The sequence below is a fragment of the Pogoniulus pusillus genome, chromosome 6, assembly GCF_015220805.1.
Source record: "Pogoniulus pusillus isolate bPogPus1 chromosome 6, bPogPus1.pri, whole genome shotgun sequence".
Taxonomy (NCBI): Eukaryota; Metazoa; Chordata; class Aves; order Piciformes; family Lybiidae; genus Pogoniulus; species Pogoniulus pusillus.
Genome location: NC_087269.1, coordinates 7,245,949 through 7,271,021, shown reverse-complemented (window position 1 = coordinate 7,271,021; position 25,073 = coordinate 7,245,949). Strand labels below are relative to the sequence as shown.

Here is a 25,073-nt window from a genome sequence, read left to right as displayed (position 1 = left end):
CAGTCTCAAGTTGTGCCGGGGTAGGTCTAGGCTGGATGTTAGGAGGAAGGTATTGGCAGAGAGAGGGATTGGCATTGGAATGGGCTGCCCAGGGAGGTGGTGGAGTTGCTGTCCCTGGAGGTGTTCAAGAAAAGACTGGATGAGGCACTTGGTGCCATTGTCTAGTTGACTGGATAGAGCTGGGTGCTAGGTTGGAGTGGATATCTTGGAGGTCTCTTCCATCCTGGTTGATTCTATGATTCTATGAAAATCAGAGAATGGTTTGGGTTGGAAAGGACTTCCAAAAGTCATCTAGTCCAACACTCCTACAGCTAACAAGGACATCCTCCACTAGGTCAAGTTGCTAATATTAAACCTGGAGGACTGGATTCAGCTGCTCACAGTGGCAAAAGAGACTTTCTAACCACACCTTAAACTCAGATGTCACCACATAGCTGCTTTTTGTGAGTTCATGTCTTGTCACAGTGCTATTTTAAACAGGTAACGTGTCTAAGTACAGATATTTATGCCTGCCATTAGTCAGGATTAAACTCCTCAGAAGTCCATTGGACTGCAGTTTTGTGATGATAGAGGAAAAAATGTTGTTCCCAAAAGCAGTTAAATAATGTCTTTTTAAATGTTTTGTTCCAGCTTGCCAGTGTAATGGCCACAGCACCTGCATCAACAGTAATGTCTGTGATCAGTGTAAGAACTTAACAACAGGGAAGCAGTGTGAAACGTGCATGCCAGGGTATTATGGGGACCCCACAAATGGAGGACAATGTACAGGTAAGTCAGGCTGCTGGGAAATGAAAAAAAGTAATTATACAACATTTTATGTATTGTGAGTTTAACTTTTTTAATGTAACGTGAAATGAACTTTTCTTTAAAGGTTAAGCATTTATTTGGTAATGCAGATGAGCTGATCAGCTAAATTAATGATTCAAGCCCACGTTGATAGGTTTTTAGAGGAACTTTGCACTCAGAATCATTGTTTTGCAATTGTTTGGTCTGGATGCACTGAAGAACAAGGTGGTAATTTGAGGATATGCTCACAGTCAAGGGAAAGGACAAAGAAACTGTCTTGTGGGGGCAACACCTTAAATCTCTGTATTTCAGAGAGGCATAATTTAATTCCTTGTAGAGTGCTCTTAAAAGAAGGCACTTAAAAAGAAAGTTCCATAGCTACCATAATGTAAGCTAGCACTGATTTGTACTAATGTGTGATGCTAGTGGAAAAATGATACATTTAACAGACCAATCAAGTCTTGTTCATGCATAGTTGAAACAGACAAGCCTGGTACACTGAGGATTGTCAGACACCCTCAGGAATCCCATCTGTTTAGTTTTGTAATAGCTGCACTGGAGAATTCTCCTTGAAGTAAAAGAGAGAATCAAATCCAATAGTCCAGATGGTTTTGGTATATTCCCTTATAATTTAATATATCCTCCCTTCTCCTGTTTAACATGAAAAGTCATTAAGATAAGATTGAATCTAGGAGGTTGTTAGAACATTTTGTCCTGTGATTTTTCCTTAAGTGCAGGGTCCTGCATCTGGGGAGGAATAACAACAGGCACCAGTACAGGTTAGGGGCTGCCTTGCTGGAAAACAGCTCCATGGAGAAAGACCTTGCAGTCCTGGTGGACAGCAAGTTCTGCATGGACCAGCAATGTGCCCTTGTGGCCAAGAGGGCTTGATGGCTTCCTGGAGTGCATCAAGAAAAGTGTGGCCAGCAGGGCTAGGGAGATTCTTCTGCCCCTCTACCCTGCCCTAGTGAGACCACATCTGAAATACTGTGTCTGGTTTTGGGCTCCCCAGTTCAAGAGAGACAGGGACCTGCTGGAGGGAGTCCAGTGGAGAGCCACCAGGATTATTAGGGGACTTGAGCATCTCGTCTATGGAGTCCAATTGAGAACCCTGGGGCTGTTTAGTCTGGAGAAGACTGAGAGGAGATCTGCTCAATGTGTAGAGATATCTGAGGGGTAAGTGTCAAGCGGCTGGGGCCAGTCTCTTTCTGGTGGTCAGCAGCAATAAGAGAAGGAGCAATAGCTACAAATATGAACAGAAAAGGTTTCACCTCAACATAAGGAGAAACTTCTTCACAGTGAGGGTGATGGAGTAGTGGAACAGGCTGCCCAGAGAGGTGGTGGGGTCTCCTTCTCTGGAGACTGGATGCATTCCTCCACCTGGATACATTCTTGTGTAGACTACCCTAGGGGATCCTGCTTTGTCAGGGGAGTTGGACACGGTGATCTCAACCTCTAGGTTCTGTGATTTTGTGTTATTGCTGTTTCTTTAACCAGACCTTTGTTTTGAAGGAATGTCTATTCATGTAAAGGGTTCACTTGTTCCTCCCCACCTTAAAATGCAGGAGTCAATGCATAAAGCTGTATGTCTGGTAAACTCAAGCACAAAATGTAGAAAGTGTGTTCAAGGGGATGGAAAGATTAATGTCTGCCCCTATTGACAATTGCACATTTTGCTGCTGCTTTATGGTGCTTTAAATAATTCTTAATAGTTCTCTTATTTCCTGAAGTTGACAGAATGTTCTTTTGCTGTCTATATCACCTTTATGGCAAAATGATGTATTAATATAGCTTTTATTCTTCAGGGATACATTAGCTATCAACCAAATAAGCATTCCATCACCTTTAGTGAATTATGTGCAGAGCAATAATGGCTAAAATCCATTTATAAGACCAGTAAAATTATAAATTTTACAACTTGTTTTTTCAACCCTAGGCTGTGAGAGTACTTTTTTTTTTATTGGTAGACATGATTTGAACAGGAGCTATTTACACTAAAGAATGCTTGAACAAAAAAATGCAGATGGTAATTAATTTTTTGGAGGCTTTATCTGTAGTGGTATATTGTGTGTCTTGTAGTACAGAGGTCATCAATCTGTTTAAGACATTTTGATGAATGCAGTCATTATGGACTTGTAGGTTTTCTTCAGTAAATCTTCTTTTCTTTTGTTCCTGTGACAGAGGTGTTCAAATCATGGGCCAGGGAATTCTGCAGGAAAAAAAATATCAATGATCCATAGATAAGTCTAATCAATTTTCCTTCGATTCTGGATGATTTTGACTGAGATCAGGCAGTGTGCAAATAGAAAGAGCAAGATGATTAATTTTTTTTTTTAATTTACTTTTTTGGTCCTTCATTCTGGTAATGCTTTTGGTAGCACAGGGGAAAAAAAATGAAACAGATTCAAATTAAAGCTATAATTAAAATAAAAGCAACAGGAAAATGCGTGGAAGAGCAGTCAGAAGCTGAATGTAAATGTGACTGTAATAGTTAGAAAATGAGACAGAAATAGCCAGGCAAAGAAAAAGAAATTATAAGGAGCTGGAAAAAGCCTCAACCCCTTCATCCTCATAGTCTCTGATGCCCCCAACTGAGTTTCTGGCAGAACCCTACCAATATATCTTTTCTGCTGAGACTCCATCCACTGTATGAGGGGTGCAGACTGCCTGAGCGTGTGGTGCATTGGTCCTGAGTTATATCTTTGAGGGTCACAATTGAAACCTTTCTGAAGGAATGACAAGGCAGTGAGTGTAGCTCTTAAAGTACATCTGTAATACTGTGATATTCTGCAAATAACAAGTTGCTGTGATTGCAAATATTTAACTTGGTTATGGATAGCAGCTGATGTTGGGAAAAGAGGTTGTGCTCTACAGTTGAGAAGCAAACTGCTGTACGTTGGGAGAAAAGCTAAGAGCTGGCCAGCATAGAAAAGTGCCTTTCCCCATGTCCTGGGTCTGGTTGAGGAAGAAATAATGGGATTGAGTTACAATATGAAAGATTTAGATGGAATACAAGAAGGACTTTCTGTTGGTTAACCACTAAAATAGATTACCACATATTCTTTTCCTGTCTTAATTTTAGGTCTCACACTCCAAGACTCCTAAAAATTAGGACAGGAGAAGAATATGTGGTAATCTATTTTACTGTTTTAACCAACAGAAAGTCCTCCTTATATGGAGTGAAGAGAAATTATTCTGATTATCTGAGGAAATTACCTATTTAGAGCAAAATTACTGCGGATATTTGCCTTGCAATGAGTGCTTAATAAAATGTTCCTAAGTCTTAGTTTGGAATCTAGCAATTTTGTTACTGTGTCATTAGAAAGTCTTCCATCTAATGTAGCTTTACTTTGTGACTGACCCTCACCCAAGTTTATTGTTATCAGGAGTGTGAGATCTCAGTTCAAGAGAGATGTTGAGGTGCTGGAACGTGTCCAGAGAAGGACAACAAAGCTGGTGAAGAGCCTGGAGCACAAACCCTATGAGGAGAGGCTGAGGGAGCTGGGGTTGTCTAGCCTGGAGAAGAGGAGGCTCAGGGGTGACCTCACTGCTGTCTACAACTACCTGAAGGGACATTGTAGCCAGGTGGGGGTTGGTCTCTTCTCCCAGGCAACCAGCAATAGAACAAGGAGACACAGTCTCAAGTTGTGCCGGGGTAGGTCTAGGCTGGATGTTAGGAGGAAGGTGTTGGCAGAGAGAGGGATTGGCATTGGAATGGGCTGCCCAGGGAGGTGGTGGAGTCACCATCCCTGGAGGTCTTCAAGAAAAGCCTGGATGAGGCACTTGGTGCTACGGTCTAGTTGACTGGATAGGGCTGGGTGCTAGGTTGGACTGGATGATCTTGGAGGCGTCTTCCATCCTGGTTGATTCTATGATGATGAAAGTCAGGCAGGCTCATCACAGGAGAGTCCTGGGCAGTCAGAGACCTTGAAGCATGAAGACTTTAAAACCAAAACACAAATACCATCCAGGCCTTAAGCAAACTTGTAATTGTATGCTTCTTTCACTGCAGCCCAAGTCTTCTGTAATTACCTTTAATGAAGTCTAAATTTTAAGTGTTGAGCATTGTAGAATACTCAGGAGCAAGCACAAACTACTCTCTTCTATGATGATGTCAGTTGGTAATAGTTTGACAATAAGCTTTTTAAAAAATTATTATTATTGTACTTTTTCTTCTTTACAAAAGTACCTAATACCAGTTACTTCTGTCACTTAAAGTTTGTTCTTATTGCACTTTACAACTACCTGAAGGGAAGTTGCAGTAAGGTGAGGATTGCGCTCTTCTCCCGTGCAACTTGTGATGATGAGAAAGCATAGCCTGAAGCTGTGCCAGGGGAGGTTTAGGTTGGATATTAGGAAGCACTCCCTCGTGGAAAGGGTAATTAGACTCTGGAATTTGCTACCCAGGGAGCTGGTGGAGTCGCCGTCCTGGGAGGTGTTTAAGGAAAGATTGGATGTGGCGCTTAGTGCCACGGCCGATGTGGTGGTGTTAGGTTATTGGCTGGACTTGATGATCTCAGGGCTTTATTCCAGCTTCAATAAATCTGTGATTCTATACAGAAAATGAGAATTCATATTCTCAGTGTGTACATCTTTGCATTCAGTAGTCCCCACATATGGCTTGCAGTAAAGATGTATGTAATCCTTCAAAGCTTGGTGACATTTCACTGCAGAAATAACTGGTTTGAATTATTTTTTATATTTGATTCACTGCTGCATTCTATTAAAAAAAAAAGTAATAAATTGCCAAAGCCTTTAATGTTAAAGCAAGTTTTATGATGGTAATTTATTACACTTATCTGTTTTTATACTAATTTAGAGTTATTCCAGGTAGTAGCTATGCCTGTGATATGAAAGAGATAGCCAAAATATAAACCCAATTTAATTTGTTACCTCATATTGTGATGTATGTTTACTTTTACAAGAAGATTTGCATTCCTTGTTGGAAATAAATAATACACAGGAAATAAATTATTAGGTCTGGGCACTGTATGTGTGCTTAGGATTTGTTAGGTAAAAACCCCTGCATGGCAAAGGAAAGTGTAAAGCAATAGTGCCAGTGAAGTTACCAGGTTAAGTTGCAGCATCCTTCAGTTCAATGTGCAAGAAAATATGGGAGAAGCCAGAGATGAATCCTGAACATGCAGGAGCAGAGCACTTTAACAAGGGATAGATTTTGGGGTCCAGACTAGTTCTGTTTACCCCTTCTATGTGACTGATCTGGAGTACATTGTGTGAGCAGCCCTTGGAGTGCTAAGTGCTGTGCTGTCAGTCGGTGCCAGAAATACTTAAGGATTCAAACTCTGTAGTGATTTAACAGAGTAAGGCACATGCATGCTTTGTGGTGTGCTGAAGCCTAGATGAGAGATGCACGGCTCAAGTATGTTTGCTTCTGAGCAGGTAGAGCTGACCAGATGCAGAATCCCTAGGAAGCCTTGCAATCTAGAAGTTGAAAGTTTGGAGGACAGATATTCCAAATGATTATGATTTAATATTAAAAAAATCTGTTCAAGCATCACACAGTATCACAGTATCATCAGGGTTGGAAGAGACCTCACAGATCATCAAGTCCAACCCTTTACCACAGAGCTCAAGGCTAGACCATGGCACCAAGTGCCACATCCAATCCTGCCTTGAAGTGCCCCAGGGACGGCGACTCCACCACCTCCCCGGGCAGCCCATTCCAGTGCCCAATGACTCTCAGTGAAGAACTTTCTCCTCACCTCCAGCCTAAATCTCCCCTGGTGCAGCCTGAGGCTGTGTCCTCTTGTTCTGGTGCTGGCCACCTGAGAGAAGAGAACAACCTCCTCCTGGCCACAACCACCCCTCAGGTAGTTGTAGACAGCAATAAGGTCACCCCTGAGCCTCCTCTTCTCCAGGCTAACCAATCCCAGCTCCCTCAGCCTCTCCTCGTAGGGCTGTGCTCAAGACCTCTCCCCAGCCTCGTCGCCCTTCTCTGGACACGCTCAAGCATCTCAGCGTCCCTCCTAAACTGGGGGGCCCAGAACTGAACACAGTACTCAATGTGTGGTCTAACCAGTGCAGAGTACAGGGGCAGAATGACCTCCCTGCTCCTGCTGACCACACCATTCCTGATGCAGGCCAGGATGCCACTGGCTCTCTTGGCCACCTGGGCACACTGCTGGCTCATGTTCAGGCGGGTATCAATCAGCACCCCCAGATCCCTCTCTGTCTGGCTGCTCTCCAGCCACTCCGACCCCAGCCTGTATCTCTGCATGGGGTTTTTGTAGCCATTTGAGGAACACTTTGAAGAGCAGAATAACAAAATTCATTAATAGAAAATCCATAACAAAATTCATTAATAGAAAATCCATCATTAAGTGTTAAAGAATTTTGGGAATAAAATAGCTCTGAGTGCAGATGGGAGCAAAAACTGGCTTGCTGTCTTAGTGGTTACTTTTAGTGCTTTCTTGATAGTCTTGTTCTGTCAGGTTCTGCACATCTGGGCAGTACACAGGTTTTATAGAGTTTCTAGGAACAACAAAACTGTGGATGCTGAAATGCAGCATAAAGTAACAGAAGAAAATAGTGTGGGAGAATGCTCAAAATAATTTTATGTCATCTTTGCAACTTTTTATTTAGTTTTGTTTTGTCTTGGTTTTGTTTTGTTGTTCTTTTTGCTTTCAGTGGTGCCCAGTGGCAGAACAAGAGATAACAGGCACAAACTTGTACATAAGAAAAAAAATCGTTGTGAGAAGAGGCTGGAGCTTTTTGGTCTGGTGAAGAGAAGATCTGATCAAAGTTTATAAATATATGAGGGCTGGGAGTCAAGAGGAGAGGGGACAAACTCTTCTCAGTTGTGCCCTGTGACAGGACAAGGGGTAGTGGATGTAATGCACAGGAAGTTCCACCTCAATGTGAAGAACTTCTTTCCTGTAGGGGTCACAGAACACTGGAACAGGCTGCCCAGAGAGGCTGTGTAGTCTCCTTCTCTGAAGACTTTCCAACCCTGTCTGGATGTGTTCCTGTGTGACCTGCACTAGGTTCTATGGTCCTGCTCTGACAGGGGAGTTGGTCTCGATGACCTATTGAGATCCCTTCCAACCCTTAACATCCTGTGTTCAGTGGTGGAGCACTGAAATGGGCTACCCAAAGAGGTGATGGAATCTCCTTCTCTGGGCTCATTCTAAACCTGCCTGGACACTGTCCTGTGTAACCTGACCTGGGTGAACCTGCTTTGGCAGGAAGGTTGGACTACATGATCTCCAGTGGTCCCTTGCTCTGGACTTCAGCAAAGCCTTTGACACTGTCTGCCACAACAAGCTCCTGGCAAAGCTGGCAGCTTGTGGCTTGGACAGATTCACTCTGACATGGATCAAGAACTGGCTGGAAGGCCGGGCCCAGAGAGTGGTGGTGAATGGTGCCACATCCATTTGGCAGCTGTCACTAATGGTATTCCCCAAGGATCAGTGCTGGGCCCAGTCCCGTTCAGTGTCTTTATTGATGATCTGGATGAGGGGATTGAGTCCAGCGTCGGTACGTTTGCAGATGACACCAAGCTAGGAGCAGGTGTTGATCTGTTGGAAGGTAGGAGAGCCCTGCAGAGGGACCTGAACAGGCTGGATGGGAGGGCAGAGGCCAATGGGATGAGATTTAACAAGGCCAAGTGCAGGGTTCTGCACTTTTTCCACAACAGCCCCAAGCAGAGCTATAGGCTGGGGACAGAGTGGCTGAAGAGCAGCCAGGTAGAGAGGGTGACCTGGGGGTACTGGTAGATAGTAGGCTGAAGATGAGCCAGCAGTGTGCCCAGGTGGCCAAGAGAGCCAATGGCATCCTGGCCTGTATCAGAAACAGTGTGGCCAGCAGGATGAGGGAGGTTATTCTTCCCCTGTACTCAGCACTGGTCAGGCCACACCTTGAGTGCTGTGCCCTGAGCTGGGCTCAGGGGGGACCTCACTGCTGTCTACAAGTACCTGAAGGGAGGTTTTAGCCAGGTGGGGGTTGGTCTCTTCTCGCAGGCAACCAGCAATAGAACTAGGGGACACAGTCTCAAATTGTGCTGAGGGAGGTATAGGCTGGATGTTACAGGAAGTTCTTCCCAGAGGGAGTGATTGCCATTGGAATGGGCTGCCCAGGGAGGTGGTGGAGTTGCTGTCCCTGGAGGTGTTCAAGAAAAGCCTGGATGAGGCACTTAGTGCCATGGTCTAGTTGAATGGGTCTTCTGGGTGCTAGGTTGGACTGGGTGATCTTGGAGGTCTCTTCCAACCTGGTTGATTCTATGATTCTAACATCTATCATTCTGTGATTCTTTTCAAACTCATTAATAATTTACTTAGTTGTCAATGTTAAAAAAAAACACCACTCTAGCTGCTTATCATCTTGTCATTCTCTTTCTGCATGGTATCTAAAAAATATTCTGAAGGGGTATGAGATGCCAGGAGAGAGTCTTTACAGAAACTTACGATACACACTGTGAATTTATAATACATTTAATAATAAGATAAGATAAGCACTTTGCTGTATTGCTGTTTTTTTCTAAAGTGATAACATCCCAAGCAATGTGCAGTTTCCCCATAATTGTACTACCGAGGCTGTTGCTTTCTCAGTAGGAGAAAAAACTGCACAGCAGCACAGCAGGAACATTGTGTTTTAACTTGTACTGCTCACTGTCTAAGCAGCCTTTAAAAGGCTCAGTGTTTAAGATGCTGGTGACCATTTGGTGAAAGCCTTCTGCCAGATAGGCTGCGTGGGTGAAGTTTCTTAAGCAAGGATGCAGCATTTTTGTTGCCTTTATATCCTACATCAGTAAGTTTGCAAATGACACCAAGCTTGGGGCAGGTCTGGATCTGTTGAAGGGTAAAAGAGCCCTGCAGAGGGACCTTGACAAGTTGGATGTGTGGGAAGAGGCCAATGGGATGAGATTTAACAAGGCCAAGTGCAGGGTTCGGCACTTTGGCCGCAACAACCCCAAGCAGCGCTACAGGCTGGGGACTGAGTGGCTGGAGAGCAGCCAGGCAGAAAGGGACCTGGGGGTACTGGTAGATAGTAGCTGAAGACGAGCCAGCAGTGTGCCCAGGTGGCCAAGAGAGCCAATGGCATCCTGGCCTGCATCAGGAACAGTGTGGCCAGTAGGACAAGGGAGGTTATTCTTCCCCTGTACTCAGCACTGGTCAGGCCACACCTTGAGTGCTGTGTCCAGTTCTGGGCTCCTCAATTCAAGAGAGATGTTGAGATATTGGAACGTGTCCAGAGAAGGGCAACAAAGCTGGTGAGGGGCCTGGAACACAAACCCTGTGAGGAGAAACTGAGGGAGCTGGGGTTGTTTATCTTGGAGAAGAGGAGGCTCAGAGTTAACATCATTGCTGTCTACAAGTACCTGAAGGGAGGCTGTAGCCAGGTGAGGATTAGTCTCTTCTCCCAGGCAACCAGCAATAGAACCAGGGGACACAGTCTCAAGTTGTGCCAGGGGAAGTACAGGCTGGATGTTAGGAGGAAGTTCTTGACAGAGAGAAGGATTTGCCATTGGAATGGGCTGCAGAGGGAGGTGGTGGAGTTGCTGTCCCTGGAGGTGTTCAAGAAAAGCCTGGATGAGGCACTTAGTGCCATGGTCTAGTTGACTGGCTAGGGCTGGGTGCTAGGTTGGACTGGCTGATCTTGGAGGTCTCTTCCAACCTGGTTGATTCTATGATCCTCTGAAAACTGATGGAGCTGCTAGGTGCTCACAGATAGCAACATATCTCCTCTCTGTCCAGCTGTCATAAATCCAATCCACTTTGCAAGGACATGGCATTCAACAGAAGTGTGTGAAACAGCATAAAGAGCATATTACTGAAGCAGAGAAGTAATTACTGTACAGATGTTCCCAGTCCATTCGTCTGGTGTGTGACTTTTTTTTTCATCTATTTCTAAGGAAATACAGAACCATAAAACATTGTAGTTAGCAGAGCTAAACCAAAGGTTACAGTTAGAAAAAAAGTAACTAGGTCATACCAGCTGAGATCAACTCATAAATGAGCTTCTTTGAAAATAAATTACTTGGATCAAAGTATTAGGATTAGGAGACACTATTCCAACTTTGCACACTGATGCTCATCAACCAGCCAATTAATATGAAGGCAGTAGAGAGATCCTTTGTAAACCCCCCTTAAAGACAGGCAAGGGCAGGAGTTTAGTGGTAACATGGATCTGAAGAATTTTTGCAAGATTTTCAAAGATAGGCATTATCCTCCCTTCCACACTTGTGTGTGGAACCAAAATATGGTGAGCCTGAAGCCACTACACAAATCTATTGGAGATGCTGTGTTGTTGTAAAATAGCAGGGTGTGAAGAACAGAAGGTTTGAAACGTCTGGTCTTTAATGCTTCAGTATATGGCACCATTTTCAACTCACTGAACATCTCAGGTTGAAAGAGACCCCTGGAGAGCATCTGGGCCAAACCCCTTAGGAAGTACAGTCACACAGAGCTGGTTGCCTGGGACCATATCCACAGAATCACAGAAACATGTGTTGGAAGCCTACAACCCTACTCTACGAGAGTCACCTTAAACCATTTCCCTAAGCACCACATCCAAACCACCCTTAAACACCTCAAGGGTGGGTTACTCCACCACCTCCCTGGGCAGCTCATTCCAGTGCCTGACCACTCTCTCTGTGAAAAAACTTTTTCCTGATGTCCAGTCTAAACCTCCCCAGCCTCAGCTTGAGGCCATTCCCCCTTGTTCTGTCTCCAATCCATCAGGCTTCCAAACGGCTCCAAGAGTGGGGCAGGCTCCACAGCCCCTCTGGGCAATCTGCTGCAGTACTCAGTGCTGCAAGAAAAAGAAATGCCATGTTGCAATAGTGGTGATGGAGGGTTTATCTTTGTGTGTGTGTGTGGAATGGAGAAAATGACACCAATAAGTCATTTTTATATGACACCTCTTTTTTTTTGTAGAACAAAAGCAATAATAACTAAAACACTGAAATTTGTTTTTAGTAGTAGGTAGAGGATTTTTTAGTGCACGTGAAATATAAAGTTTAGAGTTCACAGAACAATAAGGTGTTCAAGTTTTATGGGTCCTTTCTTGCAGAGAAATTGTTAGTGTAGTTAGAATAAGGACTCTTTTGTTTAAGTTGACCTTTTCCCCCAAAAGTGATTTGAAAATTTACTTTCCTTCCTTTAGTGCTTTTTATTGAACAACATTCAAGGCAGTGAACAAAATGCCTGCACTTGGGCTTAGTTATGAAGTTAAATTCACTCTAATCAGACTGAATTCTGAGCAAGTGCTGTGCTGCTAAAGAAAAAAAGTGGAATGCCATAAGTTAGCTGAGGAACTTTGAAAATGACACCTTTAGCAAATTACTGTTCCACTTATTTTTTTGGCTGTCAAGCAAAATGTGCTAAGCAAACTTTTTAGTGTTCTATTAATTGTTATGTGTATACATAATTCTTTCCTTTTTGGCTTTGTTGTAGATTAGATTTGTGTTATAAACTATGGTTTCTAGCATAATTTGTTGTAAATTAGAAGTAAAAACTCAACTGGGAACAGTTTTATAGGCACTTATTTATTATGTTTATTTACAAGTATTACTTTCATCCCGTAACTTATTTACATTCAGGATATTCCTGGCTGAAGGACCTGGAGTTATACGTCAAGGAAAGTGTCATTGTCAAGCTGTTTAGACTTCTCTAATTTCAGGGGAGGAAAAAAATAAGAAGAAAATGTTGGCTGTAGCATTCCTCATGATCAATCTTCAGAGAGAAGTCTGTGGCATTTCATGGGGTTTTGATAGGATCTTGTGGTTTCCCTTGATGGCATACAGAAGACTTTTATCTCAAACACAGCATTTTTAACTGACACTTGATTCTCTAAATTTGATTTTGCTTATTAAAATAAGGATATGTGTGGTACTTAAAAGGTGATCTGATTGTAAGAACAAGTGTAAGAAAGCACAGGTTCAGGTATCAGCTCAGAATTGCTACTGAAGATGGTGGTTGTGCAAAACTGCTCACTGACTGTACGGTGGGTTGACGTTGGCTAGCATCTAAGTAGACTCTCTACTCCCATCCTCCTATGTGACAGGGAGAGCAGAAGTAAGACAACTCACAGTTTGAGGTAAAGGCAGTGTAACAAGGGAAGGAAAAAGGGGGAAAACACCAAGTGAAGACAGTCACCACCTTCCTAACCCAATCATCTCCCAGACCACTACCCACCTCCCACATTTGTACTGCTCAGTGTGACACTGTGACATGGAAGAAGAGAAGGCTTCCAGGAGACCTTGTAGTAGCCTTCCAGTATCTGAAGGGGGCCTACAGCAAAGCTGGGGAGAGACTACAACCAAACCATTCTATGATGGTTTGCAAAATGAAAGTTTTGGAAGATGTATTTTTGTAGTTTGAAATGGCCTAGGGAGAAATGCAAAATTTCATTTCTGCTGGCCCAGCTTCTGGAACAGAACAGTAAATTCCTTTGAAATTGCTGTGAAAAGCCCTGTGGATTTCACTGAGGCTCAGATTCCCAAAGAATCCTTACCAAGAGTTATTTTTCCAGGTATAGCATTTTACTCCAACAGTTTTGTGTTGCAGTATATGCTATTATGATTGGGATTCAGTATCTTCTGCTGTAGCTGCCTATTACTTGGTTTATGCTATGCAATTTGGCTTCTTGCACACAAGACATTTAACTTTCAGGTCACTAACTTAGTGCTGGATTCCACATGACCTTGTTAACTGAGGTCTTGTAATGACAGGATGAGGAGTAATGGGTTTAAACTGGCAGAGGGGAGATTTAAGCTGGATGTTAGGAAGAAGTTCTTTCCAGTGAGGGTGGTGAGACACTGGCACAGGTTGCCCAGGGAGGTTGTGGCTGCTCCCTCCCTGGAGGTGTTCAAGTCCAGGTTGGATGAGGCCTTAAGCAACCTGTTCCAGTGGGAAGTGTCCCTGCCTATGGTGGGGGGTTTGAACTGGATGAGATTGGAGGTCCCTTCCAACCTAAACCATTCTATGAATATACTTTTGGTCAATTTGACTCATCTGGCTGAAGTGACTTGGAATATCCTCCCACCCAAATTACACATTTTTTTGTTTGTTTCTCACCATAATATAGAGTCTCAGAATGGTCTGATTTGGAAGGGACCTTGAAGATCATCTAGTTCTGACACCCCTGCTATTAGCACCTACTAGACCATGTTGCAAAAAGTCCCATCCACTGTAGTTTTGAACATTCCAGGGTTGGAGCTTCTCCAGGTGACCTGTTCCAGTGCCTCACCAGCCTCATGATAAAGAATTTCCTCCTAATGCTAATCTAAATCTGTCTTCTTCCAGTTTGGAGCCATTGCTCCTTGTCCTGTCACTACATTCTAAAAAGTTCCTCTCCAGATACCCTTTTTGCCCTCTTAAAAGGCCTCTATAATGTCTGCCTGCAGCCTTCTCTTTTCCTGGCTGACCAGTCCCAAGTCTTTCAGCCTGTTTTCATAGGAGAGGTCCTCCAGCCCTCTAATTGTTTTTGTGTCCCTCCTCTGGACAGTTGCATGTCCTGTGTTGGGGGCTTTAGAGCTGGACACACTACTGCTAGTGATGTCTCACGGGAGTGGAGTAGAGGGGGAGATTCACCTCTCATGACCTGCTGGCCATGCTGCTTTTGATGCAGTCCAGTATGTGGTTGGCTTTCAACCACCGATTGGAGGACAGCAAGTTAAGTTCAACACAGTCTTTCAGTTCCTAACTATTAAAACTCTTAAAGCTAATGTAAAAATGTTTCTTAAAGTGTCTTTGTTATTCCTTTCAAGATTTTTCTCCTGAGCAGCAAAATTTTCTTTCCACCCTGCACAGCCACAATGTAATTGTGTAGAAATGTTTAATGACTGGTTTTATCAAATATAGTTCTGTTCCTTCAGCCTGTTTGCTCCACTGTGTGCTTTGTGTGAAGGTAACTTCACCACCCAGCACAGTGGATTCTAGCAGAAGTGAAGAGAGAACATGGTAGGTTTTGTTTAGAAAGGAAAATAACAGAAGGCAAACCTTTCTGAACTTCTACAAATGTACAATCAATATCGCATCTTTACTAAACTCAGTCTAAGCTTCTCTTAGGTCTGTTAGGCAACAAAAATATCTTAAAGAGCAAAAAAGAATAGCAACAGCTTGTGCTGTCTTAATCTGTTTAAGTAGCAGGCATTTTGTGCTGATTCAGCAGCTTGGTCTGAGAACCAAGAGTTCAGGCATCCTTATTACTTATTACTTTCGTAGATGTTGAACAGATACAGCGGTTTGATTTATATTACGTTCCTTTATCTCTGTACCTGTTTTATCTTTTCACAAGGATTAATGACAATTGTGTTGCTTTCACTGATGTTGGTGACCAAGTCCTCCTGCCTTTTATTGCGTCACATAGTTTTTTGGCAATGATGAATTAGATGCTCTGCATTCTTATTTTTGAGCTTTATATACTAGAATTTTTTTTTAATGGAATAAGGAACATTTATCAAATCTATTTACCATCTGTCTGAGCCATGTATCAGGATGTTCACCTTCCTAACGAAGTTTAAGTCACTGGTTTTCAAAGGATGTAGGTAGACAAGTCATGATTTAGAACCTTTCAGCTGCTCGGAAATACAGGTTTTGTCAGCCTCTTATAAACAAACCATTTACCTTGTGTTGAAATGGCTGAGGTAGCTCCTGTGTTAAGGCTGAGAAGATGCAATCCTCTAAGGGTTGGCAGTGTTAAGCTGAAGATGACATTTTCTTAAATTACTTTTATTTGATCTTCAAATAAGTGTTTGACTACAGCCAGAGTCTTCCAAAATACAATAGAAATTTAAGGAAAAAAGTAGGCATTCTGTCTGTTTGAAGTTTCTGAATCTGCCTTTCTAGATGTTTCTAGGTGCTGAGAAGATCTCATTCTCTCATACTGCAACCACTCAAATTTTCTCTGTTATCTCTTAGTTTTAAATGCAGTCATTCAGAAATGCCAGCATCACCTTCTAATCCTTTCCTAAAATCCCACCAGTATGTATCCTGACAGCTGGTCACTCTAATGTTTATCACATGCCATCATATCTTCCATCACTGACTGCAATTTTATATCCTTAAAGAAATTCAATGCTGTTTGTTTTCTTTAAAAAACAATTACATGGTCATTAGTTTGAATTATACCAGAGATTGCATTTAGATCATAGAACTATGGCAGGAGCTGCCAGTGTAACTGGGAGGTCTAGTTGACTGTATAGGGCTGGGTGATAGGTTGGACTGGATTTTGGCTCGAGGTGAGGAGAAAGTTCTTCACTGAGAGAGTCATTGGGCACTGGAATGGGCTGCCTGGGGAGGTGGTGGAGTCGTCGTCCCTGGGGCAGTTCAAGGCAAGGTTGGACGTGGCACTTGGTGCCATGGTCTAGCCTTGGGCACTGTGGTAAAGGGTTGGACTTGATGATCTGTGAGGTCTCTTCCAACCTTGGTGATACTGTGATACTGTGATACTGTGATCTTGGAGGTCTCTTCCAACCTGGTTGATTCTATGATTCTATATTAGGAATTGCTTTTAGCAATCTGGCTACTGGAAAGCAGCCCTATGGACAAGGATCTAGGAATCCTGGTGGGCAACAAGTCAACTGTGAGCCAACAGGGTGTTCTTGCATTAAGAAGGCTGACAAGCAGGTCGAGGGAGGTTCTTCTTTCCCTCTACTCTGCCCTAGTGAGGTCATGTCTGGAGGACTCTGTCCAGTTCTGGTCTCCCCAGGGAGTTACTAGAGAGGGCTCAATGCGAGTGGCAAAGATGGTGAAGGGCCCAGAGTGTGTCTTATGAGAAAAAGCTGAGACACCTGTGGCTCTTTATCTGGGAGAAGAGAATACTGACAGAGGATCTGATCAATGCCAGTAAATATGAAAAGGATTAATGTCAAGAGGATGGGGCCAGAGCTTTTTCAGCCATGCCCAGAGAGGCACAAACTAGAAATTCTGTAAACTAAATGTAAGGAAAACCATTTTTACTTGGAGGGTGATGGAGCACTTGAACAAGCTGTCCAGAGAGGTTGGGGAGTCTCTTTTTCTAGAGATTTCCAAGACCCATCTGGATGCATTCCTGTGCAGCCTGGTGTAGGTGAAACTCCTTTAGCAAAAGAGCTACGCTGGATGATTTCCAGTGGTTCCTTCTTACCCCTACTATTCTGTGATCACTAGACACAAATATGCCATCAGGACAGAAGAGTCAGGATGTTATTTTGTGTTGAAATGGTTATCCCTCTCCATAAGGAATCTTGGAAACTTACTATAGCCTGTTGAGTAAATAGCATTTGAGACCTCATGCAAGTCATTTTCCAGCTGATAGAATGAAGATTCTCAAAAACCTCTTGTGATGGCATTTCTGTTTGATTGCAGCTGATTCCACCTTAATTTCCTGTATGGTAAATGCAGTATACTACAATGGCAAGCTACTTTCATTATTTAAGGAATAAATACCCCTTCACTCACAGTTGAGTGCATTAAAAATCAGTCATATTTTGTTCCTCGTAATGCCTAATGCTGGGAAATGATTTCCTGGCTTCACATTTTGTGGTGGTTTTCTTTTTGTCTGATAAATCATGTAAGTCATTTCTCTTTGGGCTTTTACTCCAAATGACCAGAACTCACACAAATAGTTCCAATCAGCAGTTGTTGATTTCACTTGTTTTTCACCTATAGATTGGAAATCTTTCTTGACCTTTAAAGCTGCTATGAATAGCTACTGAGTGGGTTTAAATTGTTTTGCTTTTTCTGCTGCCTTAGAATAATCTTTGAGGGTTTTTTTGTTTGTTTTTATGTTTTTCTGTAATAATTTAGGGAGTTCTGCATTCTCTTTAGGAAGAGGGAGAAAAAATTGCAGTCTTTTGATGAAAGGAGGTTTTTTTCCCCCCCAAATTTGAAAATAATAGGGAAACTGCTGTCGTTTTCATGTATCTGAAGGAAGCCTACAAGAAAACTGGTGAGGAACTTTTTAGGCTGTCAGGTAGTGATAGGATTAGGGGGAATGGAAGAAAGCTAGAAATGGGTAGATTCAGACTGGATGTTAGGAAGAAGTTCTTCACTATGAGGGTGGTGAGACCCTGAAACAGGTTGCCCAGGGAGGTGGTGGAAGCCTCATCCCTGGAGTTAAGGCCAGGCTGGATGAAGCTCTGGACAGCCTGTTCTAGTGTGAAGTGTCCCTGCCCATGGCAGGCAAGTTTGGAGCAGGGTGATCCTTGAGGTCCATTCCAGCCCTGACAACTCTGTAGTTATGTGAAAATTTAAATAGGTGTAGTTTAAAAAATCTACCAAACTGAACCTTTGGTGTCTAAAAAAATTCTTAAATGCATCTCAGATTGGATATGCAAAGATGAAGGCATCTAAAATCCTGTTTGTGCTTTTCCTTTGAAAAAAACAAACCCTAAACCAAACCTGCATCGAGTACAGATACCCTCACTGGTTTAGTTTTTACTTTTACTAAACCTAGCCAAAGTTTGTCTGCCAGATATGAAATGTCTTCTTTTCTTAAGCAATTCTAATTTCCTCCTTATGTTTTCTTGTTAAAAGCCTCTTCACAAAGAAGAAAACTTAGAGTAAATTAAAGAATATTTTTAATCTGGTAGGCATGTGAATGAAATATCCCTTTATATGCTAGCATGCTTAAAGAACTGTACTATACATCAGACAGAGTTTAGTTTTTGGCTTGAACTCACAAAACCTGCAGCTCAAACTGTAAAATTTAGAGAATCACAGAATGGTTTAGGTTGGAAGGGACCTCAAAGATCATCTAATTCCAAGCCCCAGCCATAGGCAGGAACACCTCTGACTATAACAGGTTGCTCAAGGCCTCATCCAACGTGGTCTTGAAGACTTCCACAACCTCCCTGAACAATCTGTTGCAGTGTTTTACCACCCTGACTGTAAAGAACTTCTTCCTAACATCTAGTTTAAATCTCTCCTCCCTGCCAGTTTAAACCCATTACTCCTCATCCTGTCATTGCAAGACCTTATATGTCTCACCAGCCCTCTGGTAGGCCCCCTTCAGATACTGGAAGGCCACTCCAAGGTCTCCTTGAAGCCTTCTCTTCTCCAGACTTCTTCCACTCTCATAGCCTGTCCTCATAGCAGAGCTGCTGCAGCCCTCTGAGCATCTTTGTGGCCTCCTCTGGACTGGCTTCAACAGTTCGATGTCCTCCTTGTGTTGGAGGCTCCAGAACTGCACACAGTACTCCAGGCAGGGTCTCACAAGAGCAGAGAGCACTTGTTTCTTGATAATCTATATTCCAATTAAAAATACAAGAACATAAGTGGAAAGACCAAAAAGCAAAGTATTGTTGCAGGTCATTCCTGAATGATTCTAAGAGCAAGCCCTTAAAGTTCTGTTCTCTAATTTGTTATTGACATGAATGGTTCAGGCACAGCAAGGCTCTTGTTAATTATTTAAGATTCTGTTCAGTTCATTCCAAGACAAATTTTCCTGTCTTCAAATGTTAATCTCCTGTGTTACGTTTTCATTATCTACTTGTATAGAACAGAATTATGGTTTGCCAGGCTGTCTTTGTAATGTTAGTTACTGATGATTAAAGATAGATTTAACATGATTACTTGAGAGGTATTTATTACAAAGAAGCAAACAACAAAATCAATTATTTTTTCAGGATGAATGGGTCAAACAGAAGAAATAATGAAATACAAATGCTGCAGAGGTACTCTGCCAGTTGAAAAGTGGCTTAAGAATAAATACATGAAGAATAAATGGGGAAAGTTGCCATAGGACCATGTTGGTGTAACCAAACTATATTGTGTTTTCTGAAAAGCACAGAATATCTTAGATTGGAAAAGACCTTCAAGACCATTGAGTCCAATCATTAGTTTTACACTGACAAGTCCTTGACTGAACCAAATCCCTCAGCACAACATCTAATCAACATCTAATGAATCGCTATGGTTGGAAAGGACCACCAGGATCAACCTGTCTGTTCTTTCACAGATGCGTTTTGGGTTTCTTTGTAATAAAATCCTGCTCCTGGAATGTATGTGTTAGTCCAGAAAAGCTAAGGAAACTTCACTTGTGTTTTCTAGGTTGTTTGGCTCTGCCAGAGTATCATTTTTCAGGAAAAAAACTAATTGCCTTACAAGTACTCAGACTATCTCAGCAGGCTTAGGTCATGGTCAGGCGATACTGTCTGTCTTTCACCATGACTGTAAATCCTAGACAAAATCACTTTCAGGCTTGGGAGAATTACTGTAAGAAGCTAAGTACAAGAGCATTTCTGTAACCACCAGGTTAGCCTCTAAAATGCCAAGGAAGAACAGAGGGCATACTGCACTGCAGTCTGAGACAGCTGTTGAAAAAAAATAACTCAGCTTTTACAGAACTGGCTGTGAGGTTGATTTGATATACTTGGTTTCCCAGAGCAAAGTTGTACCTAGTATTTATCTGGTGAAATGATTAACTCTTTGTGGATATTGGCTTTGCTTTATATGACACATGGGTGGTGATAGAATTGTAGAATGGACTGGGTTGGAAGAGTCCTCCAAATATCATCTAGTCACAGAATCAGAGAATATTAGAGATTGGAAGGGATCTCCAGAGATCATTGAGTCTAAGTCCCCATGCCGCCTGCCAACAGCAGGATCCCCTAGGGTGGTCTGCACAGAAATGCATCCAGGTGAGTGATGAAAGTCTTCAAAGAAGGTGTCCTGGTAGGGCATAAATCCTGCCATGCCCATTTAACCCTTGTTCTCCTCCTGTTGGGGGTCTGGGAGTAGATGAGAGAAACAATGGAGGATTTGGCTCCAGCAAAGCCTCGAGGGCTAGGGGTTTAGCACCATGTGTCAGGTGTCTTGTGCTGCCCGTTCACGGTCACACGAGGCACAAAGCTTTGAATGCATTGGGCAGAACAATGATGCTAGTGCCTATTGGCCAGCTTCATTTCCAAAATGATGTGGTTAATGGGGGGTGACTTAGAAGCTGCCTTTCCGCACTGACCCTCCACCAGGAGCAGCACCTCATTCATAGCTTGTTAACTGGGAATCACGGAGGCCACCTGTATGCAGCTCGCACTGGCTCAGCAGCAGTACTCAGTTCTTCTCTTCCTCCCTCTGCTTGGAATATTTTGTATTTGATCCTGGGATCATTATTGTGAGTTTTGGAAGGGTCTTTGTACAGGAGACTTACTCAGGGACCAAAGCATCATGAATACACATGCTAGAGTTAATGCTAAGTCTCCATAAGCATAGTTAGAATATTTCCTGGTTTTGTGTTCCTATTTTAAGAAGTTCTGAAAAGCCAGAGAATCTCAGGGAATTTCCCTGAATTTTTAATATTAATAATAAAAACAATATTCATACAGAAATTAATATTCATATTTCATAACCAATTATTAATTTCCACCACTTCTCTGGGCAGCCTGCTCCAGTGCTCCATCACCCTCACTGTAAAGAAGTTTCTCCTCATGCTGAGATAAAACCTTCCATGTTCAAATTTGCATCCATTGCTCTTTGTCCTATTACTGTGCACCAGTGAAAAGAGCTTGGCCTCACCCACTTGACACCCACCCCTCAGATATTTATAGACATTGGTCAGATCTCTCAGTCTTTTCTTCTCCAGACTAAACAGCTCCAGGACTCTAAGTCTCTTTCCATAGGGGAGATGCTCAAGTCTCCCAGTCATCCTCATGGCTCTTTACTGGACTCTTTTCATCAGGTCCCTGTCTCTCTTGAACTGGGGACCCCAAAACTGAACACAGTATTCCAGATGTGGTCTCACTAGGGCAGAGTAGAATGGGAGAAGGAACTCCCTAGACCTGCTAGAGTCCAAGCCCCTCTGCAGTCAGCAGTAGATCAGATTGCCCAAGGTGAGGCTCAGCAGGGCTCTGAATACCTCTAGGGGCCCCAACCACCTCCCTGGAAAACCTATTGCAGCGTTCCACCACCCTCATGGTAAAGAACCTGTTCCTAACTTCCTGCTCTTCTCTAGTTTGAAGCTATTGCACTTTATCCTATCACTGAAGGCCTTTGTAAACAGTCTGATTTACATGCTTGGAGAATTCCTGCATATTCAGATTCAATACCTTATCCTCAAGTAATGTCTTATTCCATTTACCTTTTGTTGCTCATTCTCACAGTACTCATCACTGTCAATACACATAGATACAGTTCTTATCTAATTTTTTTTGTGCTGCTAATGTACAAAAAAATGACATCAAAGAAATATAAATCAAGAAGGGTGAAAATAAAATCATTTGTGTTGATTGGTCTGATCAGACTTATTTTTTTTAACAAAGGTTAATCACATCACTATAAAATGACAGCTGCACTCCTAATACCATATTCCTTTCCTGCTTGTGTACACTTGTTTTTGTTGCTGGTTGCTTCACAGAAGTCCTTTAGCTTAATTTTAATGCTACTCAATTAGTGATATTGTGTAAATGTTGATGGGCACATCTGTTTGCTTTTCACATTGCCTGTCCCAAAGGTTGAATGGATATATTTTCTGTAAAACTTATTTACTGAATGTATGTTTCTAGAGAAAGAAGTGACTAGGCAGTTCTGTAATATTGCTGATGTGGGAAATGGACTCAGAAGGGCAGTTCTCATATTGCCACATCACTGAACATTTGTAGTGAAACTGAGCATTGCAATGTTATATCTAATGTGTGTTTATACTTACTATTTCTTACTTAGCCTAGCTGTGTGGAAAAGAGTGACGTAGCATGGGTTTTGATGCAACTTATGCCTTGCGTGTTAACCAGAATTAGCTAAGTATTAGCTCTATTTAATAGCATCATCACAGCTTTCCTACAAAATATCATCAGCAAGGTGATTTAAAGAAATTCACAGAATCACAGAATTAACCAGACGGGGAGGTGATCTGCTGGAAAGCAGCTCAGTGGAGAGGGACCAGGGAGTGCTGGTTGATAACAAGTTGTCCATGGGACAGCAATGTGGCCTTGTGGCCAAGAGGGGCAAATGGGTTTCTGGGGTGCGTTAAGAAGGTCATAGAATCAGAGAAGATCATAGAATTAGTCAGGTTAGAAGAGACCTCCAAGGTCACCCAGCCCTGTCAAATCAACTAGACCATAGCACTAAGTGCCTCATCCAGTCTTTTTTTGAACTCCTCCAGGGATGGCGACTCCACCACCTCCCTGGGCAGCCCATTCCAATGGCAAATCACTCTCTGTAAGAAGAGCGTGTCCAATAGATTGAGGGAGGTTCCCCTTCTACTCTACTCTGCCCTGGTGAGACCTCATCTAGAGTGCTGCATTCAATTTTGGCTTCTTCAGTTTAAGAGGGACAGGGATCTGCTGGAGAGAGTCCAGTGGAGGTCTATGAGGATGCTTAGGGGACTAGAACACTGCCTGATGAAGAGAGGCTGAGGGACCTGAGGCTTTTTAGTCTGGAGAAGAGAAGACTGAGAGGGGATTTGATAAATGTTTATAAACGTCTGAGGACTGGGGGTTAGGAGCAGGGGGACAGGCTCTGCTCACTTGCTCCCTGTGACAGGACAAGGAGCAATGGGTGTAAGTTGCAGCACAGGAGGTTCCATCTCAACACAAGGGGGAACTTCTTTACAGTAAGCATCACTGTAAGGGAGCACTGAAACAGGCTCCCCAGAGAAATTGTGGAGTGTTCTTCTTTGAAGACTTTCAACCCTCTCCTGGGTACATTCCTGTGTGACCTTAGATTGTATGGTCCTGCTCTGGCAGGGGGGTTGGACTCAATTATCTCTTTGGGTCCCTTCCAATCCCAAAGATCCTGTGATCATCAAGTCCAACCTATCACCTAATACCTTCTAATTAACTAAAACCATAGTACTAAGTGCAATTACCCATGTGCAGCTGCTGGTTTAGTAATCTTTGAAGTAAGCAAGCATAGCAAGTTAAAACACCACCTCTAGTGAGCTCTGAGAGGAAAAAAATGCTCTTGCAGCCCTATGTTGGAGATGGGGGCTAAGCAATAAGTGTTTTTAAATTCAATTGTCTAAAATGCATACTTCATGGAAATAGCGATGGGTATTCGTTTGTTGTCAGCATCAGCAAGAACATTTATATGCTGAGCTAGCAACTCAAAAATCAATCACACTGAGCATTTATTATTTAATAAATTCCATGGGGCTGTGATTTTGCAGCGTGGCTTTGCTCTACTGGATTATGCTGTTTTCATATAATCTTTCCCTAACGCTTAGAATCTGCATGTTATGAAAAAAGATAGTGGGAACTGCTGTTTGAGTGCAGGGGAACAATAACCAACCTTGTCCTACTGGCCACACTGTTCCTGATGCAGGCCAGGATGCCATTGGCTCTCTTGGCCACCTGGGCACACTGCTGGCTCATCTTCAGCCTTCTATCCACCAGTACTCCCAGGTCCCTTTCTTCCTGGCTGCTCTCCAGCCACTCTGGAGAGCAGCCAGGAAGCCACTGTGTCCAGTTCTGGGCTTCTCAATTCCAGAGAGATATTGAGGTGCTGGAACGTGTCCAGAGAAGGGCAACAAAGCTGGTGAGGGGCCTGGAACACAAACCCTATGAGGAGAGGCTGAGGGAGCTGTGGGTGTTTAGCCTAGAGAAGAGGAGGCTCAGGGGTGACCTCATTGCTGTCTACAACTACCTGAAGGGTGGCTGTAGCCAGGTGGGGGGTGGCCTCTTCTGCCATGAAACCAGCAATAGAACAAGGGGACACAGTTTCAAGTTGTGCCGGGGGAAGTACAGGCTGGATGTTAGGAGGAAGTTCTTCACAGAGAGAGTGATTGGCATTGGAATGGGCTGCGCAGGGAGGTGGTGGAGCCACCATCCCTGGAGGTGTTCAAGCAAAGCCTGGATGAGGCACTCGGTGCCATGGTCTAGTTGACTGGCTAGGGCTGGGTGCTAGGTTGGACTGGATGATCTTGGAGTTCTTTTCCAACCTGGTTGATTTTATGATTCTATTTCCCTAAAAATAGATATTTCCAGGATGGGATGGGGTTTTGTTGTTTTTAAGTTCTAATGTCATTATTACAATTAATAAGTTAAAATATCATGGCAAAACCAGATGAAAAGTTCTGTATTTGAAGGCATAGATTATAAATTTATTGAAAATATGTCATGTATGTGGAATGTTTGCATGGTAGTTAAGCATATAAAATAACTGTTTAAACAGAAGTTCTTGTGCAAAATACAAACCTAAGCTGGAGATGTGTGCGTGTAATAGTGTGCTAAGACTCTTGAAGTCAAGCTGAACTTGGTTTCTGCCTGAAGGTGCAGCAGCATATGTGGGCACCTACGGCAGTGATGTCACTCTCAAAGTAGAACAAAACAAACAAACCAAACCTACAAACCAGAGGAAATAAAAATGAAAAAGAGCCTGAGGGAGCTGGGAATCTTTAGCTTGGAGAAG

General features: G+C 42.9%; 1 protein-coding gene across 13 annotated transcripts in view; it reads left to right on the top strand.

The window, feature by feature from the left end:
* The window catches only part of ATRNL1 (attractin like 1), a 624,604-nt gene that overhangs the window by 155,904 nt on the left and 443,627 nt on the right, over positions 1-25,073 (top strand). For all 13 annotated transcript variants that reach the window (XR_010302493.1, XR_010302494.1, XM_064144312.1 and 10 more), the window contains exon 19: positions 631-768. Coding sequence is in view for 11 of the 13 variants with exons in the window: in XM_064144312.1 (XP_064000382.1) it covers positions 631-768 (138 nt within the window). In the remaining 2 variants the exon portion in view is untranslated. The remainder of the gene's footprint in view (positions 1-630; positions 769-25,073) is intronic.